This window comes from Saccopteryx leptura, chromosome 11 (assembly GCF_036850995.1).
Source record: "Saccopteryx leptura isolate mSacLep1 chromosome 11, mSacLep1_pri_phased_curated, whole genome shotgun sequence".
Lineage (NCBI taxonomy): Eukaryota > Metazoa > Chordata > Mammalia > Chiroptera > Emballonuridae > Saccopteryx > Saccopteryx leptura.
Genome location: NC_089513.1, coordinates 58,598,723 through 58,617,729, shown reverse-complemented (window position 1 = coordinate 58,617,729; position 19,007 = coordinate 58,598,723). Strand labels below are relative to the sequence as shown.

The window sequence follows — 19,007 nt, the reverse complement described above, 5'->3', positions numbered from 1 at the left end:
CTAATGATACCTTTTTAATTTTTTTCGTCTAAATGCCTTTTGCCTTTGCATCTTTTCTCTTTGGTAGAAGCTTCTCCAGTTTGTAGGAGCTGTTGCTTGTCATTATTATTATTTTGTTTTATTTTTCTTTTAGTGAGAAAGGGACAGGAAGGGAGAGAGATAAGAAGCATCAACTTATAGTTGCATTACTTCAGTTATCCATTGATTACTTCTCATACATGCCTTGATCAGGGGACTCCAGCTGAGTCTGTGACCCCTTGCTCAAACCAGTAACCTTGAGCTTAAGCCAGTGACCACAGGATCATATTGAGCTTAAGCCAGTGACCTTGCGCTTAAACCAGTGACCCTGCACTCAAGCTGGTGAGACCATGTTCAATCTAGATGAGCCTGCCCTCAAGTTAGAGATCTCAGGGTTGATGCTGTTTCCACTGTACCACTACTGGTTAGGCACTTGCCATTATTTTTATTATCACGTATCTGAGTCTTCTCTCACACAATCAAATAGAGAATGTCACTTTTTTTTTCCAGAAAAATAGAGATTTTCAGGACCACATTTTTACAAGAAAAAATACACCTCAGCAAAGATTTTACCAGCCTAAGGAATCATAATTTTTTTATGTGAAGGGTATGTGAAAATTGAATTCCCTTTAAGTATATAGAATATTATTTAGTCATGTGTTCTGGGGAAGGACTACAGCCTCATGTTAAGATACATTTTCCCAGTTTCCTCAGCTGCTGCATTCCCAGCCCTTCCTCCCAGACCACAGCGAGGGAAGACGGTCTAGGAACTGTAGCAGAGTGAGCTCTCTGCTTGCCTTCCTGGGTGCTTCAGTTTACCTCTAAGCACTCCCCTCACAAGTAATTTTCCAGTAAAATTTAAAGGGAGAGGAGAGAGCCTATAATGTCAGCTATCTGAAGAGTTTAGTTATATGGAATTTCATTTTTACTTTTGTGGAAAAAAGTCTCTGGAACCTTAAGGAATTTGAAAGACTCACTCTGGTTTAGTATTTTGGGACTTTATACCAGAGTTTAATTTAAAAGTCCCCAAATTTTAACTTCAGTCATATGATATATTCCCTTATCTTTTTAGCAAATCTTTCCCATTGCAGTATTTTTCTTACTAATAATGTTCACCTCACAGTATTTTCTTTCTTTTCTTTTTTTCTTGTTTGTCTCTGGAGTCCTAATGATTGACTATATTAGAGATGAAATGATGGAGAAAAAGAAATATGTTCAGTGTGGGGATGACTGTCATGCTTTTCTTTCACAATCCCATTTCCTCGGTAGATGCTTTAACAAAGAGGGCCCACAAACCAGGAGCAGTCAATTCACTGTGCTCCTTAAGTCGATGCACATGTTATTGTTTCTGTAAACATCTGGTGTTATTTTCCCGTCCTGTCTGTGGTGTGTGTGTGCTGCGTGCCTTGTTCACAGGGGTAGCGCAGGGAAACGTCACGTGTCTGGAGCCACTCACTGTGACAGAATTTGTCAACTTAGCATTATGAAGAAGTCTTATGCTATACATAAGAGGAAAGTAGTATTATTTTTAAGTTGGTATTCTCAGGACTATCATTTGACTTTCTTATTAATAAACTATGTAATAATTATACCACAAATATTATTCTGATATATACTTAATAAAAAATGTGCTAAATATTCACTAGGTATTTAAATATCTATCACTACGATTGGTCCATAATTTATTTCAGAATATATTGTGATGCATATAGAAATACAAAGACTTTCTAAAATTGTTATAGAAAAACTTAGAGAACAATTATCTTGAATTTGGTGACTTAGTAACTTTCTATTTTTTTTTTTTAAATTCTGGGAAAGGAACAAGAATTAAAGATTGTATTTTATTTAATCAGTGTACCCTGCAAATTTAAACATTACAAATTTTTAATAACGTGTGTAAGATGGGAAGGGATAAGAAGAATGGAAAGACTTGTTATATTCAAGCATTTCTCCTGAACGTGTTTAACTTGATGTTGCTACTGGATCTCGCTATCTAGACTACTCTTGAGTGCGTGAACGTGCGTGATGAAGACACGCCGGGCGGGTAAAGCGGGTAAAGCTCACAGACAGTCCGCCGCACTGGCCTCTGCCTAACAGTCTCCTCTTTCTCTCCACCTGTCTCCCACTGCCACCGCATGCCACCTGTGCTTCCATCTCTCGCCTCGTAGCCATGCCAAAGTCAATGGGCGTGTCTATCTAATAATAAATAGGTGGGTACTTCAGTGTTTTCTCCCTGAATTTTCTTAAAAACGGTTTCTGAGTCTGTAAGACGTTGTACTGTTTTGTAAATGAAAAACTATGTCATCAGAGAGTGGATGATGGTCTTCAGGTATGCTCATGGATGTTATTGTGCAAATCAAACCATTTGGTGCTTATACCAAATGGTGCCGCCAAGCGGATTTGGAGGTTGACAGGGTTCTTCAGCTGGTGCTTTGGTCTGGGTTCAAATGCATGCACCACTAATTTTATTCTTTGGTAGAATTAGTTCAAGGCTTGCCTGAGAGCTCATCTTTCTATTGGACACATAAATTGAGAGCTCAGCTCAAGAACCACCTCCTCCACAAACTTGCCCTGCTAAAAGTCACTGCCCTTCCTCTGAATTCCTGTAGCTCTTTCTCATCGCTGCCTCCTGACACTTGCCTCCCAGCCCTCTAGCTGCCTGCTTGTCTTATCTCCCTGGCCAGAGGTGTCAGCTCCTCAGGCCTGGAGTCCCCTATAAATCACCAAGGTATCCACTTACCACCTACCTTGGGGCCTTACCTAATAGCTGACCCTCAGTTGATACTTACTAAATGAAGTGAAAACAGTCACAATATATGGTGAAAGAAAATTAAAACATCAGTTTATTCAAATATGTGTCTACTTAAAGATCAACATATTGAAGAAGGTATTTTATATCACCAGTTTCACAATTTATTTGCTTACCACAATAGGCACCAAGGTGAGCACTAAGATATGACCCTATCTTAGCTGCATGTCACCTAGCTGGGGAGATAAAAAATGCAAATGACCACACATAATAAAGAGTTGGAATTGATAGTATTGTGTATATATTTGTCCTCAAGTGCCCCAAGAGTACAGAGTCAAGATCCTTTGGGATTTCATTTACTAAAACTATTCTTACCTTATTAACTAGGTGAATTAAAATATCTACTCCCATAACCTCATGGAATTAGTAATAAAACCAATAATTTAGGTGATAGAAACACTTATTTTACTATAAATCCAATTAACAATATAACTCTTTGAAAGTTTTATTCTACTCACTTATCTCTGAGGTAAAATCCTAAGGCTAACAACCAAAACGCAAACCTTCGTAGGTAGTGCTTCTAAAAAGACGTGTGCAAAATCAGTGCTCATTGTGCAGATTGCAGAAAGGAGGAATGAGGACTGGATGGTTGCCTTTGGAAGCCAGTTTGTTGATAACCTGAGAGAGCAAAGTGAACCTCAGGTTTTTAGCTGATAGACGCAGAAGTAAAAGATAGACTCTACCTAGAAATCTTGAGCAACTATTTAAATCTCATCCCTCCAAACATAAGGGACTATTCTCTCTTTCTCTGTGTATGTTTCTCATATTTACCATTTGCTTTATGGAAGATGGCTGGGACACTAAAGAAAACAGGAGTTGGTTTGATGGACCTGGTTGGCTGAGCCTGATACAAATGTTGGCCCTAATTGTCCCAGACTTACCTCTTGAGAGAAACCAATGCCTGTTACCTCAAGTTTCAAGGCCATTGAATTAACTTAGGAGATGTAGAATGATTAAGATTCAAAGTCATCCAAAATAATTAAAAACTTGAAGCGTTTCAACATTGGCACTATTCTCTTCCTAGTTAAATCTCTTATTTTTGCCTTGATGTTAGCATGTTAATAAAGGCCAGAGCTATGCCCCAGAGAAAACCTTGCTAAATAAACCCATCTCTCATTAGATAACGTGTGCTTCTGAAAGGCAGTGTGTGTGGTCAGTTTTGAATAGGGCTTACTTTTGATTAGATTGGTGAGGTGAATGCTTTTATTAAGTAAAGACGTTTTACTTATTTTCATAATTTATTTCTTTATGCTCATTGTTATTTTTATTTTATAAGAAGAATAATGTGCTTATAAACGCAAGTTCTCAATGAAAGAGGGTGAGCTACATTCAACTTCTGGGTTGTTTAAATTATGTGTTACCATCTAAGGTGCGAGATGGGACCAATGTTGAGGAGAATGAGCGACTAATAAAAGTTTGATGATATAAATAATTGTAGGGAAGATCCAAATGAATTAGTAATCAGTATGTATTAGAATACTTTTAACAGGATTAATGTTTATTTCTCCTCAGTAAAAAATAGAAATGGAAGGCTTTGCACCCCATCCTATCTGGTAGATTATTTGGGAGGAATTAGTACCACACACATTTAAGATGTGATATTAAATTTACAAATCATTTGCTCCTCTGTGAATACAGTCTTCTAAAAGTGTCTGTAAATTCTAGAAAATAATCTTAAACAGTATAAATATTCTAGTTTAAATACTACTTATATTATAAACACTATAAATTCCAAAGACATCTTTTTTCTAGTATTCTAAAAAATGAGGTGAGTGAAGTTTACATTACAACATATTCTAAACCAGAATAGTTATAAATAAATGGAATCTAGATGGGATTTTACAAAGGCAAAATATCAATTTTCTTTCATGGTAACTAGCTTAATATGTGGCTTTTCAAAGTCAGGTTTCCAGTATAGCATTAAACCTCTTCAATTCTCCATGTAACCTAATTGGTTTCTTCTGTTTCAGATAAGAGTGCCTCACCAGGCGTAGAATTTATCCACCAAACATTCAGTGGATCATAGTGTATACCAAGCACAATGCTACATTATGCAGTGGAGATGAGGAGAGTAAGGCTGGATTTTTGCCCTCCAGGGGGAGAGTCCTCAGCACCATCATTAGAATAAAATGATGCAGAGAAACACACACAAGAAAGACTGATGAGCATGAAGGAGAGAGCGGGTGAATAAACAGATAAATATCATCTGTTGTGTTAGAGTGCAAAATGAGAAACAGTCCGTGAGAGGATCTTATTTGATTTAGGAAACAGTGAGAGGATTACAGCTCAGAGCCTGTATTAAAATAAAAGCAAGGCAACAAAGTTATAGGCGTTGGTTGTAGAAAACACAGAACTGAAATGAACTCCCCGTGGGGAAAGGCAGGAGAAACAATGGGATGGGGGAGGGAGGTGAAGGGAGGGGCTCCTCTGAGAATCCAGTTCATTATTACCATGTCTGTTTGGAGGCCCAAAGTATAAACCCATCCTATGATAACTAGGTCATTTGTACGTGATAATCAGTGGAAAATTAACCAGCACTGTAAGTTCCTTAACTAGACATTTCAGGGAATGTTATTACTTAAAGGGAAATTTTTAATACAGCTTTAAAAAAAAAAATCAGGATCCTTTTTAAAAAATATGCTAGGGTGGAAAAAGCTAACTTAAAGTGTACAGTCTTTCCTGGATAAGCCATACAGATGTTGGCACACTATTAGCTAGAGGGGTCTGTGAGCATTGCCCAGACAGACCCACCTCGCCAGCACCTGCGTCACAGAATGCAGTGGCGACAGGTAACAGAGAGCAGAGTGCTCAGAGGGTTGACAGTATTGGAGACAGATTCCCAAGGAATAAACATTTACTCTTTTTCTTCTGAATGGTATTTTAATACACAAGTTTTATTTAAGAATGTCCCGATGACAGAATTACAATTTGAACATAGCACCTTCCCTGGTGTCTGGAACTCTGTGGTCCCTTTCAAAGGCATGTTTCTAATGGTGCCTCTTCATTAACCTGAATTTACGATGCAGGTTAGCAAAACAGGGTATGAAAATCTATCATTAGGAGATAGTTTCTTATATTAAAAATATTGTGTACTAAGCACTGTGTTAAGCCCTTAACACAAATCATCATAATTTTCACGACATCCTGTGAAGTGGGCACTGTTATTCCATTTTACAGATTAGGAAAGTGAGGCTTAACAGACAGTGTAAGGAATTCTGTCACGTCACCTAGCTAGTAAGTAGTCTAGTTGAGACTTGAATCTAAGTTTTTCTGATTCCAAAGAACATGCTTTTAACAGTGTTCTGTATTACCTCCAAAATGCTGATATAAATGAAAAAAGAAAGAAAGAAAAATGAAAGGATTCACATAGGTGTCTTTTAAAAAGAATAAACTCCAATCGTGCATTGAAAATATTCTTATCTATCCACATTTTCTACATGAAAATTTTCTCAGTGAAATTTCTCAGATAGTTAAACTCCTAGATTAGTAAATAATTAGATGGATATATGTTTTCTTTTTTCTCTCTCTCTTTTTGTCATTTATTACAAGCTCATGAGGCTGGACTACACGAGGGGCGCCCAGCTGTCACAGTCCCTGTTTTCTCACAAGGATCATGGCAGAGAAAAATTAGCAGCATTAGACCCAGAGATTACATTCTCTTCCCCCCTGCATTATCTAGTCCCAGGTCTCTTGTAGACCAGCTTCCAGAAGTACATCTTCTAGACGTACTTTTAAAAGGTTAACTCCAGTGTTTATCTTTGAATTCTTCATTCAATAGTCTCCCCCTCAATCTACCTCTTGTGGAAGGGTACCTTGGGGCCTCGTTGCTTGACGAGTTTTGTTACGGAGCCCCAGTGGCAGGTTCAGAGACAGCCTCTTCTCTATGTTTTACTCCATAAATAACCTGACTTCTTAGAAAGTTGTTTTGTCAGTATCAAGTCGTGGCCGCATCTATGTAGACTATTAGAAATGCACTCTGAGATGGCCATACTTCTAAAATAAAAGCTACCAGATGCCTGTCATAATGAAAAAGTTTATCTTCTCACTTACAAAATGCGATCTTCTGGCAATGCTGAAGAGAACATATAAATATTGACAATATGTAACTCCTGACTGCTTTTACATTTAATACCATTTAACTCATAGAGTCCTGACAAAGCAGCACCAGCAGCATGTGCACTGAGCCGTGATGTGCACTGCTGACGTGTAAGAGTCGCTACTGCAGTTTCAAGAATGGCGGACTTTCTTTCCCAAAGGCAGGAAGGGCCACTGAACTAGCTTTAGAAAATGTATCGCCCTGGCCGGTTGGCTCAGTGGTAGAGTGTCGGCCTGGCGTGCAGGAGTCCCAGGTTCGATTCCCGGCCAGGGCACACAGGAGAAGCACCCATCTGCTTCTCCACCCCTCCCCCTCTCCTTCCTCTCTGTCTCTCTCTTCCCCTCCTGCAGCCAAGGCTCCACTGGAGCAAAGTTGGCCTGGGCGCTGAGGATGGCTCCATGACCTCTGCCTCAGGCACTAGAATGGCTTTGGTTGCAACAGAGCAACGCCCCAGATGGGCAGAGCATCGTCCCCTGGTGGGCATGCCGGGTGGATCCCGGTTGGGCGCATGCGGGAGTCTGTCTGACTGCCTCCCCGTTTCCAGCTTCAGAAAAATACAAAATAAATAAATAAATAAAATAAAATAAAATAAAATGTATCAGCACTACTCCTTCCACCAATACTTAAACAAACGTCCTTAGAATGTCATTTCTTCATTCAATGAATAGTTTGTTTCTGGCACTATTTAATTTACCTGCTTAACACTCTGTTAAAAGGAATTACTTTTGAATGATAAGCTGTCTAAAAGTCAAAGGATGACGTAGATTCATTACAATAGTTACCCAACACATCATAGGTGTGTTTCAAATATAAAACCTACAAGTTGTAAGTAAGATTAGATATTTTTTTATCTAGTCAAGCTGCCCCATTTTATAGAAAAAAACATTAAATTCCAGAGAGTTACATAATTTACTCAGAGCCCACAATTATGCAGATAGGTCAGCATTAACTGTCCATCCCATTGCAATGAAGCTGATATGTATCGATTACTTCTGACGAATGGAGAAGGCCACCAGGGTTTCCACTAGACCTCTTCCTAATACCTACTTTACTGCCCACAAACATTCCTTCAGTCACTTGAATATGAGTAAAAAGAACTTTTTTAAAAAATCAGCAGAAGGATCACACTTGTTATTGTCCACTGTGAAATAGGTTGTAGTGCCCTGATTACTACCAGACTCAGTGAGGCTGCCCTCCCCCACCCCCCCCACCCCCCGTCTCACTCTGGGCTCACACGTCATCCTCAATAGCAACATCCATGTCCGTGAATGGAGACGTAGTGCAGACTTCTTCTCCGGAAAGCATTTAGCATCCGCTGCGTTCACTGCAAATAATAGCAGAATGGGATGAGGCTATGCAAAAGTTGACTGAGTTCAGAACTTTTGTATAAACCTATTTAAAATGTGAATGACTTGATTCTTGCGGGATGGTTTGTTGCATCACTAAAGAATGCATGACCTGATCTGCCTCGGTAGTTTATACGTTCTCTCCCTTACCACCTGCAGTCCCGTCCACTCTCACATCAGTGGCCAAGCATAGGGCTCCTGGCAGAAGCACGCCCCTGATGCCACCCCGGAATGCACTGGCATCAGGACTTCGCCGCAACTGGCAAACAGGAATGCGCCAGTGGATGATGTGTAGCATGATGTGTGATCTCTGATAGTCCTTATAATTCTTCTGTTCTCATCTCCTTTTTTTTTCCCCCTTTCTATTTCAATTACTTTGAGCAGCATCAAGAAAAAATTACCAATCCACCAAAATGAGTAAGTCCCCCTGTGAAGCCATGAAACGCTTGCTCTACATGACGCTGTTTCATGCTTCTGCCTCCTAAACTCTGACCATTTCTCCTCCGGGAAAAATGCCAAGTTTAGGTGTTGATAGATCTCAATACTGACCAATCGCTTACACCCTAAATTGGAAGAGATAACGAAACCTAAGTGAATTTACAGTTTGTCTTTAGAAAGATCTTTAAAAAAAAAAATAAGAGGGACGAGACACCAACAAGCCCGCATTGCAAGGCCTGTGCACACGCACTGATGTTCATTTTTTGTTCCTTCTCCTTTGACTTGACCCTCACTCCAATGTCTGCCAGCACCCTGGCCACTCCTGACTCAGCCACTCTCTGCCAACAGACTGGCCCACCCCGAAGGCAGCCTGCCCGACCTCGCCATGATGAACCTGACCTCCAGCCTGGAGAAGCCGGAGGCCAAGCAGCTGGCCGAGTTTGGTGAAGAGAAACCGGAAGGATGCTCCGAAAACATGGAGAAGGGTGAGCTTGGGAAGGGCAGCAAGGAGGATGAGGAGGATGAAGATGAAGAGGAAGAAGAAGAGACATCAGGTAATCCATCCACACTGGCAGTCGCTGCTCAGAAAATGGTGGCTGACAGACCGGTGCGTTTGGAGCCAAACACATATATATATATATACATGACCCATTCAGTGAGATGAAACTTAGGGTGTGGTGTTTTGGTTGCTACAGTGATACTTTTTCTGTTCCAATTGCTCCACTGATTTCCCTGTAATTCTGACTGAGCAGCAGAAGCAGACTGGTGGCTGGTAAGCAGCTGCTGCTCCGCAGTACGGCCCGGGCAGAGCCTGGAGGGGCATGGCTCTGACCCTCACTCAGACAGGAACGCCGGCCAAGACGTTTCCTGCAGAAGCAGAAGCGGGCAGCTAGATGGAATTTCTGAGAGTTCTAGACATGGCCTTTCCAAATGCATCCTGGAAGAAATTATTTTGAGGCTTTTCCAGGAAACTAATCATTGACAATATATTTCTCACCCTGCCCTAATGTTTCAGGATATGGGAACTGGAGGAGAGAAAATGAACAATTGGCTAATTATCATTTCAGGTCAATTTCTAGAGATGTTTTGTTGTCATTGTTATTTAGACCTTTTCCTTTTATTCTTTAGGCTCTTCTTTTCTATTTTTTTTCTTATAGACTTGAAATAATGTTGGAATAGGGCGTGCTGAGTCTAGATGGCCTCAGTGATCATGACACATTGTATGGCAGGGGGTCTGCAAGGGAGCAAGCTTAGTTTGTCAGTAGTTTCCAGAAAGTGAGGGAGGAACCAGATTAGAGCCTTTGGGTTGATGTTCCGGGGCAGTGACAGTAAGATGCTCCCTTCTCTGCTGTGCTCTGTGCTTTATAAATTATTGACAATAAAAAAGCACGAGGTAGGAGATCCCTCCCAAAAACAAACTTCCCCAAACCTGGACCTTTCATCCACTCCACCTGTCTCAGGAGATATCCTAGGAGAGGCCCAGGAATGTTCTTTGTCTCTGAGCAACATGTATTCCCTGAGTATAAAGGGAGAAACAAGCTCTGTGGGACCAAGCAATCAGGGTGAGAATTTGGTTATTCTCAGTGGTGGGATTCAGCTGGTTCTCACTGGTTCAGCAGAACCAATAGCTACTTTTTTTTAAGTTCAGCAAACTGGGTGTTAGAATGGCACTTGTAATCAGGGTTCTCTCTAAGGTGGACACCTGGGCAGCTGCCCAATGTGGAAATCACAAATTTACATTCCTTACTCTTTTTTAATGTTCATCTGCGCAACAGCGTATTCTAAGCACCCATAGTTATGTTCATTCCCTCCAAAGGCGAAAAAAGTTGCAAGTGAGGATGCCAATCAAGAAGCAATATGGAAAAACAAAGAATCAATATGGAAATACCTTTAATAGTTTTATTGTTTTTGTCAGGTATCATTCAATATTTTGTCAATATTTTAAAACTCTTTCTTATAATCTAGTTTTATGTACCTCTTTTATTGTTCTTTCCTTCCTTTCTTTCCTTCCTTTCTTATTTTCTTTCTCTTTCTTTCTTTCTTTCTTTCTTTCTTTCTTTCTTTCTTTCTTTCTTTCTTTCTTATTTTTTCTTAAGTGAGAAGCGGGGAGGCAGAGAGACAGACTCCCACATGCCCCCCTACCAGGACCCACCCAGCAAGCGCCCTATGGGTCAACCCTCTACCCATCTGGGGCCATTGATCTGTAGTTCAGCATCCAAAGTATTTTAGTGCCTGAGGCAAGGCCATGGAGCCATCATCAGTGCCCGGACCAACTTGCTCCAACTGAGTCATGGCTGCAGGGGAAGAAGAGAAAGATAAAGAGAAAGGAAGAGGTTGGAGAAACAGAGGGTCCCTTCTCCTGTGTGCCCTGACCAGGAATCGAACCCTGAACATCCACATGCTGGGCCGAAGCTCCACCACTGAGCCAATTGACCAGGGCCTGTTGTTCTTATTTAAATATTAAATGCATGAAATAATAAATTACCATTCCATCTTTTTTTTATACTTAAAATGGTCATTACAGCAGAGAACCAGTTGTTAAATTATTTGAATCCCACCACTGATTATACTGCTTCAGCACAGGTTGGAGCCCTCCTAACAGAGTGTCACCAAAACTTGGATTTTACCTATTGTCTCTGCACCTGTCATCTGCACCTCTGCGCTGTGCCCAGTTATGATGCAAATCTTTGGACTGTCATCAGAGCCGCAAAGGGACGTTTTTTCACAGTAACTAAAACCGTACTTAATTCAACCACACAAGAGGCGCTTAACTCTCATCATCTGACTGGGCTTGAGAGCTTTTGCCTATGAATGTGGTAATGTTTGATTTCGCAAAAACAGTCCTGTGGTGACTGTCATTCCTATTAACCAGGACAGTCCTTCCAGGCAGAAGCATTACCCCAGTCAGTGAATAATACTCCCTAGCACAAGGTAGAAAGAAGAAAATGACTAATTTGATAAAAAGTGCTGATTACAATGAATCTGATCACACTCTGTGAGCTGAGGCTGCGGGTTCGCTTTCAGCTGGCGGAGGACCAGGCTTCTCCTGCCTGGGGCAGTGCAGCCCAGCTGGACCCTCAGCCCCTGGGGAGGCTGTGCCCACTCTCCAGCCCAGGCCCTGGAAAGAGAATGACATTTGCAGAAGCACTACATACTTTGCAAGCAAGGTGTCATTTACATGGAGCTCATGTTACTTAACATTCCCAGGATATTAAGAAATTATATTGATAGCTCAGCTTTAACAGTAAATAAGGTCATGTGTGTATACATATACCCAAATACCTCTGTATGTCTGCTTTATGTATATACTATGTGGGCTGTATTCATATCTAAAGCTTTAGATAAAACTGTATGTATATATAATTGTCAATAGATACACATCTGAGTATACACACATACTTTGCACATCTATAATGTATAAATGTACATGAAATGCCTGAATTTAAATTATATGTGTATAATCATATATCCAAATACCTGTCTGTGTCAGGCATGTCTGAGCTCTAAGATTTGCGGAAAAGGAGGGACATTTCATCCTTATGCTGTTCCACACCTGACTCAGTGGTTAGCCAGGCACAGAGGAGACTCAGCGACTGCCATCATGGCGTCCCTTTTTTTTTTGTTTCCAGGGCATATGTGGTGATACATGTGCAATGCACGGCTCACGTCTTGCCCTGTGAATGCCCACCTACAATGGTCCTGTCTTAGAGCATCTTCTAGTAATTGATATTTGCATATTTTTAATAGTGTTAAATTTTTACTTAAAAGAATTCCTTTCTAAAGCAAAAAAACAGAGTCAATAAAGTCCAAATTCTTCACAATAATTTAATTAAAAGGTAGCTAAAAGTAACCTTGCCCCTCAGAATCTCAGTATAGGATGTCTAAGTCATCTTCACAACATGGGACTCTTAGACCACCCTTGCATTAGACTTGGATAGCCTTAGAATTCACCCACTTCTTTTATTTTATATCTTTTTTATTCCAAACTGAAAGTTACAAGATATGCTTTAAATAATAATGCCCAAAAATAAGCCTGTCAGAGAAAGACAAGGACCGTATGATTCTACTCATGTGTGGAATCTAATGAGCAAAAGGAACTGACAAGAAAAATACAGGCAGGCTCATACACAGAGACCGGGCAGATAGCTGTTGGAATGGGGGGCTCGGTGAAGGGGTGGAAGGATTGGGCAAAAAGGACCAAAAAGTAAAAAAAAGAGAGAGAGAGAGAAAGGCTCGTGGACACACAAACTGTGGTAATTGTGGGGTGGGGACAGGTGGAGGAGAATGTGGGAGAGATAAATCGTGATGGACGAAGACTCGACTTGGGAAGGAAAGGAACACGCAATATCGTGTGCAGAGGTGTGTTGTATCTTGGGCATCTGAAACCTGTATAATTATGTTAACCAGTGTCACCCTCAATAAATTCAGTTAAAAATAATATGAAAACCTTATTATGCCCTTGGGTAAATGACTGTTTTGCAGATTTAAGAAACAAATGGCATCTGGTGATTGACCGCCTCACTGTGCTCTTCTTAAAATTCCTGGAGTATTTTCACAAGCTGCAGGTGTTCATGTGGTGGATTTTGGAGCTGCACATCATCAAAATCGTCTCGTCATACATTATCTGGGTTTCCGTGAAAGAGGCAAGTAAATGTTGGTTGTATCATCGGGGCAAGCACAGCTGCAGTGGGTTGTTACTTTACTTTTCCAACTGTCCACAATTTTTTTGAAATGCAATTCTTACTACATTAGAATATTGAGATTGTAAGATAGGCACATACACTTTATTTTACAGAAAAAAAAATGAAGGACAATTGTCCTGAGAAGAGGGGAAGATAATGGGAGAAAGAGGCTCCTGGCTTAGTTCCTACTTGGTTTGGTCAGATCACACAGATTATTTATTTTCAAATTGAAGTGTGTGAGAGCAAGCTGCTTTTCTGCACTACAAGTGAGAATCTATCTCCCTAAATTTACTTTGAGAAAAAAACAATAGTTTATGTTACCAAAAAGTAAACTTGGGTTCCAAAATTTAATAAAACTTTTAGTAGAGCTCACCTCATTTGTCACTGGATTTTTTTGAGCTAAGACACAAAGTCTTTCCACATTTTAATTGCATATCTATCTGTTTTCTCATCTGTAAAGAGGAGAGTTATCATTCAACCAACAATCATTTGATGTTTACGGTGGAGAAATTAGTTTTTTATCAATTTATTCAATCAACAATTTTCACAGACTTCTAATTTCCCTGGACTATTTTGAGTGACAGTTCAGAGTCTTGACTCTCTAAAAATTATACATTTTTAAAATTCACATAATAAATTAATATTATAACTACAAAACCATAAACCTAAAATGTTTCACAAATAGGTAACTAAGGGACAAAGCTTAGTTTGAGCTCCCCAGTCTAAGCTAGAACTTCTTCCCATTTCATAAAAACCATCTGAAGTGGGTAAGTGATTATTGCCAGGTGGGAACAAAACCAGAAGCCGCTCTTCCTGTGAGATTTATGACAGAAAATGATATAAGCTCTGTGGCTAAGTAACATTAATTAGAACTGTATCTTATCTAGCCTAATATGTTTATTAACTGAGAACAAAAGATTTTCAGCTATATTAGACTTTAACTATATTAGCAAATTAATTAATTTCGACAGAATTTGAGAGAATATTAAAGAGGAAAAGAGAAGGCAATTTGGCTAGAAATGAGCAAAGGTTTCATGATGGGAGTGGGTACAAAATAAGAGAAAAAATTAGTGTGACTGGGATACAAAAAAATCCACACTCTGAAATCTATTCTAGAGAGTTCAGAAACAGATATGATGAAATGATAGCATTGTCTTACAAATCCTAAGCAAAAGGCAGCCATATATTTTTTAAATCATCCTTAATGAGTCTATAAAGAGTATCTTCTTAACAGACAAACAAATTAAAGATTGTGGATCTATTCACCCTGTTACCTATTAGAAAAACAGCTTTTGATGGAATATGACCAGTTCCTTCTCTGTGGTTTATACATTGTGTGGACTTCCAGAAATTTTATTCCTCGTTCCATCTCTCTCGGCTGTAACTCTAAAACACATCACAGACTTATGCGGCAGAGAAATTTTGCTCCTACTGCACTGAGCATCTGCCAGAATCCTGCTGATGTAAAATGGTCTAACCCCCATGTGTACCTCTGAGTTCCACATGATGTCATCCCACCCATGAGGGTTTTCCGGACCTGAAGTGTGAGTTACTGTGTAATCCGAGGGTGCCGTCACCGCTGAGGTCTCTGCCCTCTCTCTGCTGACTTTGGTCTGTGGCTCCAGCCGGCATGTTCACGGCTGATTCTTATTGATGTCACTGAAGCACTGAGTGATCAGAAAACATGGGACGTAATCATAAAAATAACTTTATTTTGGACCTCCACTGTTCCTTTAAAATGTATTTGACGAGAAACTTTTCTTCATGTCCCTGAATGCAAAACATTTGATCATGCCTAGGTAAAGGAAAGTCCTACTGTTATCTTAAAGAGATGCAATATCTCACTTTGTTCATTAAAATTATCCACAGAAAAGAACCAAACTGATCTCTTACCAGGGAGGAGTGTCTCCTCTTCCTAGCTGCTTTCTTCTCTCTCACAAATACTTCCTCTTACTGCTTCCCCCCCAGGAACTAACTTCTGTTAGAAACCTGCTGGGCTGGACCATAAGCTGCTGCTGGGTGGGGGCAGGGGGTTGGGAATGGGGGTTCCCGAGGACATAACTGGTTCTATCATTGGATAGTCTCACACTCTGGGCTGGATGAGTTGAACCCACCCTTTCTCTCAGGGAGGCTCCTCTGCCCCGGTTTCCCAGGACCCTCCCTCTGGGACCCTGCTGCTGGGGACCTGGCCCTCACCCAGGCAGTCTACTTGAGCCGGATGCAGAAGTGGCTTTCTCCCTCCTGCGTCGGGTGCCAGGGCAACACTGAGGAGTCCGCTCTGCTCAGGTCCCAGGGAAGCAGTCAGTCCCCTGTGTTCTGCCACCACCGCAGCCTCTCTTCTTGCCATCTGACTCTCTGGGTAGAAGAATGCAGCCTCCCTTTACACCACCCCATCCTCCTCGGGTAAGGGGGACAACGACATCTCCCTACTAAGAAATTTTTTCACACTTCCCCCACAATGTCATCTTCACTATCTTGACCCCATTTATTTCCTCCTGGAGGGCATTAAAGACCACCAAGTGGTTTCCCATCAACTGTTCTGAAGTTTCTACATGTTGATTAGCACCTGGTTTTGGGATGTTAAATCACCATCTGTTATAATTTGGTGTCTCACAACACTTTGACTTAACACCTTTCTCTACTGAGTATGACTGAGGAAGAGAGACAAACATTGACTCTTGTATATGGTTTTTGTAAGGAGCCATATGTCAGTCTAGCATGTGATGTGTCTGTATTTTACCCAGTTATAACAAGGGACAGGGTATAGCTGTCCACCTCAGGGTGGCTATCTTGTACAATTCCAGGGGCATATTCACCTGTAAACAACAGTGCTGAGGTTGTGCCCCCCTGAGAGGCCAGTGTATACCTGCAGGAGCCTCTTCTGCTCCAGTGCTTGTCTCCTCTCAATGGGAGAAGGCTGCCAGCAATGCCACTTACAATGTATATGTATATGTGTATACAGTATATAGATCTCACAAAAATTAGGGGATATTTTATAGCTTCATATGATGTGATAAAATATTCCCTAATTGTTGTGAGCAGTGTGTGTGTGTGTATATATATATATATATATATATTTGCATTTGTAGCTTATTACTGTTGATTAATGCAAAATATATCCTTTCTGAAAATTTTCAGATCAACACCTGGCAAACTGAGAACAAAGTCAGAATCCCCTATTAAATCTTCAAGGTGTGTGGCCACCTGCTTTAGGTTCAAACTTCCCTCACCCAATGCCATCAGCCAGGGTGCTTGTTTTCACAAACTTTCTGCCACAAATATTAAACCTTCCAAGCTTACCATTAGTCTCATCCAGGGGAGAAGAGCTCTCTGAGAAAGAATTTGTTACTGAAACCTTGGCCTTCTATCAACTTCTCTTGCTGAGGAGTGATACCATTTCTGAATGACCTTATTAAAAAATACATGCACCGTTCTCTTCTTTTTATACACAACTACCTTTTTCATTTCTTTTTTTTTTTTAATGGGAATTTTTTTTTATATTTTATTGATTTTTTTTAGAGAGAGGAGAGAAAAGGGGGGGGGTGTGCAAGGAAGAGCAGGAAATAGTAGTAGTTGCTTCCTGCATGTGCCTTGACCAGGCAAGCCTGGGGTTTCGAACTGGTGACCTCAGCGTTCCAAGTCAACACTTTATCCACTGTGCCACCACAGGTCAGGCATGGTTTTCATTTCTAAAGGTTCCTAGAGTGATCTGTGAGGCCAAGTTGTTCCTGAGGAAAGGGACCAAATATGTCTCCTCGTGTCCTTAGTAACCCCAGAGCACCAGGCTGGCTGCAGAGACTTAGTGAATGTTTGCTGGCTGAGGGAAGAAAAGGAATGACCACAACTTGCGGTTCTTCCTAGACATCTGTTGACATTCTTCTTAGCTGTCAGTTGATATCTCATCACTATTAGTTTCAGTCTCACTAAGTGTGCATTTAGCCTTTATTATACACTTACAATAAATTACGATAAATTGAATGTTTATATTGTGCTAGATGCTGATGCAAAAGCATTAAAAACATTTCCTGTCTCAGCTTGCAGTCTGATAGTAATGGCTGGTCATAAAACCAAAGTCACCTTTACTATTGGGTGACAGGTGTCCCCAGGAGCTCTGGGCACACAGGGAGGGGGTTTGTGTGCAGGAGGTGGCACTGACATGGTGGGTTCTCTGAGGAAGGAAGGGCAGGGCTGGGTAGGCAGAGGGCCAGGAGCCACAGTGCTAGGGGCTCCTCTCTCAAGGCAGTGGCTTCAAGTTTTACTAGTTTATGGTCAGATAAAATGACAATTTGTGTAAAAATGTTTTGTTGGGAAGATAGTACACCATAAAATTATTGTCCAAAATTCCGTGATAGTAAAAGTCACCTGGATACTTTTTCTATAGTATTATCAATCATTTCCCAGGAATTCTGATTTATCAGGTATTGATCAGGGCCCAGGTAGTTGTCTTTTTTTTTTTTTTAAATGTCATTCTGTGGAATTCCTATCACCATCATCAACCACATTTGCACTGAACAAAATATTGTATTTATCTGAGCCTGTTTTCTTCTTTGTAAATTGATTAAAATAAATAAATAAATAAAAACACCCCCCCTCACAGAGTCTTCTCAGTCCTTGTTTTACTTGATTCTTTGTCACAGCAGATGTTAAAGATCGTGTTCTCATCCTCAGAACTGTCCCTTCTCTTCCTTTCCACATCAGCACAGGTTCCCCCGTGCCCCATTGTTTGGTCCCCCTTTCCAGCTCATTCACGGGGGTTCCTTCTTCTCTTCCTCCAGCTTCTTTGGGTTCTTCAAGGTCTATGTGCAGACCCCTTTTCTGTGACTGGACTCTAGGTGATCTCACGAGCTCCTGCAGTTCACTTCCCATCTGTGCACAATGAGTTGTGAACCTGTATCTTCAACCAATCCCTTCTTTGAGCTCCATCCCCATATCCCCAAGTGACCATTGAACGTGACTGTGTGTCCCCAAAGCCTTTTTAACTAAATGTCTCTAAGACTGAACTCATGAATGTCTCTATCTATAGCAGTTCCCTTTCAGTTAACATTTTCTTGACTCTACTTTAATCCTTCTTCCTTCTATTCTGTCATACAGTCAGAATAATCTTTTCCGAGTATGAGGATCGCGTTAATCTTCTACTTGAAAACTTGCAACAGCTCTCTGTCCTCCTCCTAATAACATGATATAAAACTCATGATCTGGTCCTAGACCACTTCGCTATTTCCTCTTCTACACACCCAAGCTGCCTGGAAAATTCGCAAACCCTCTAAACTGCCTCATCTCACATGGCTCTCTTGGCAAAGCACTTGGTGCTCTAAAGATGTCCACCACATGCTCTGTCTTGCCTGTAAAGCCTTGGACCAGAATTCCTCTGCCAGTTTAACTCCTACTTGACCTCAAGTCCTCTGGGCCATTTCCCCCAATGCTGGGTTAGAGGATCAGCTCTGTGCACCCATGCAGCTCGGCTCACCCAGCAGAGTTCTTCCTGGCATCTTCCTAGCCTGTTAGCAGAGGTCACCCGTGTAGTTCTCACTTGCATGACCCTTTGTGTTTCTGGAGGGCAGGGATCCACACAACTTAGGACTTTTACTAAAGATATTAATTTTTTCCCTTTCTCACAC

The 19,007-nt window shown here is 40.8% G+C and overlaps 1 protein-coding gene across 2 annotated transcripts in view; it reads left to right on the top strand.

The window, feature by feature from the left end:
• Positions 1-19,007, top strand: part of PIEZO2 (piezo type mechanosensitive ion channel component 2) — a 496,788-nt gene that overhangs the window by 377,249 nt on the left and 100,532 nt on the right. For both annotated transcript variants that reach the window (XM_066352258.1, XM_066352260.1), the window contains exons 18-19: positions 9,056-9,261; positions 13,190-13,350. In XM_066352258.1, coding sequence (XP_066208355.1) covers positions 9,056-9,261; positions 13,190-13,350 — 367 coding nt within the window. The remainder of the gene's footprint in view (positions 1-9,055; positions 9,262-13,189; positions 13,351-19,007) is intronic.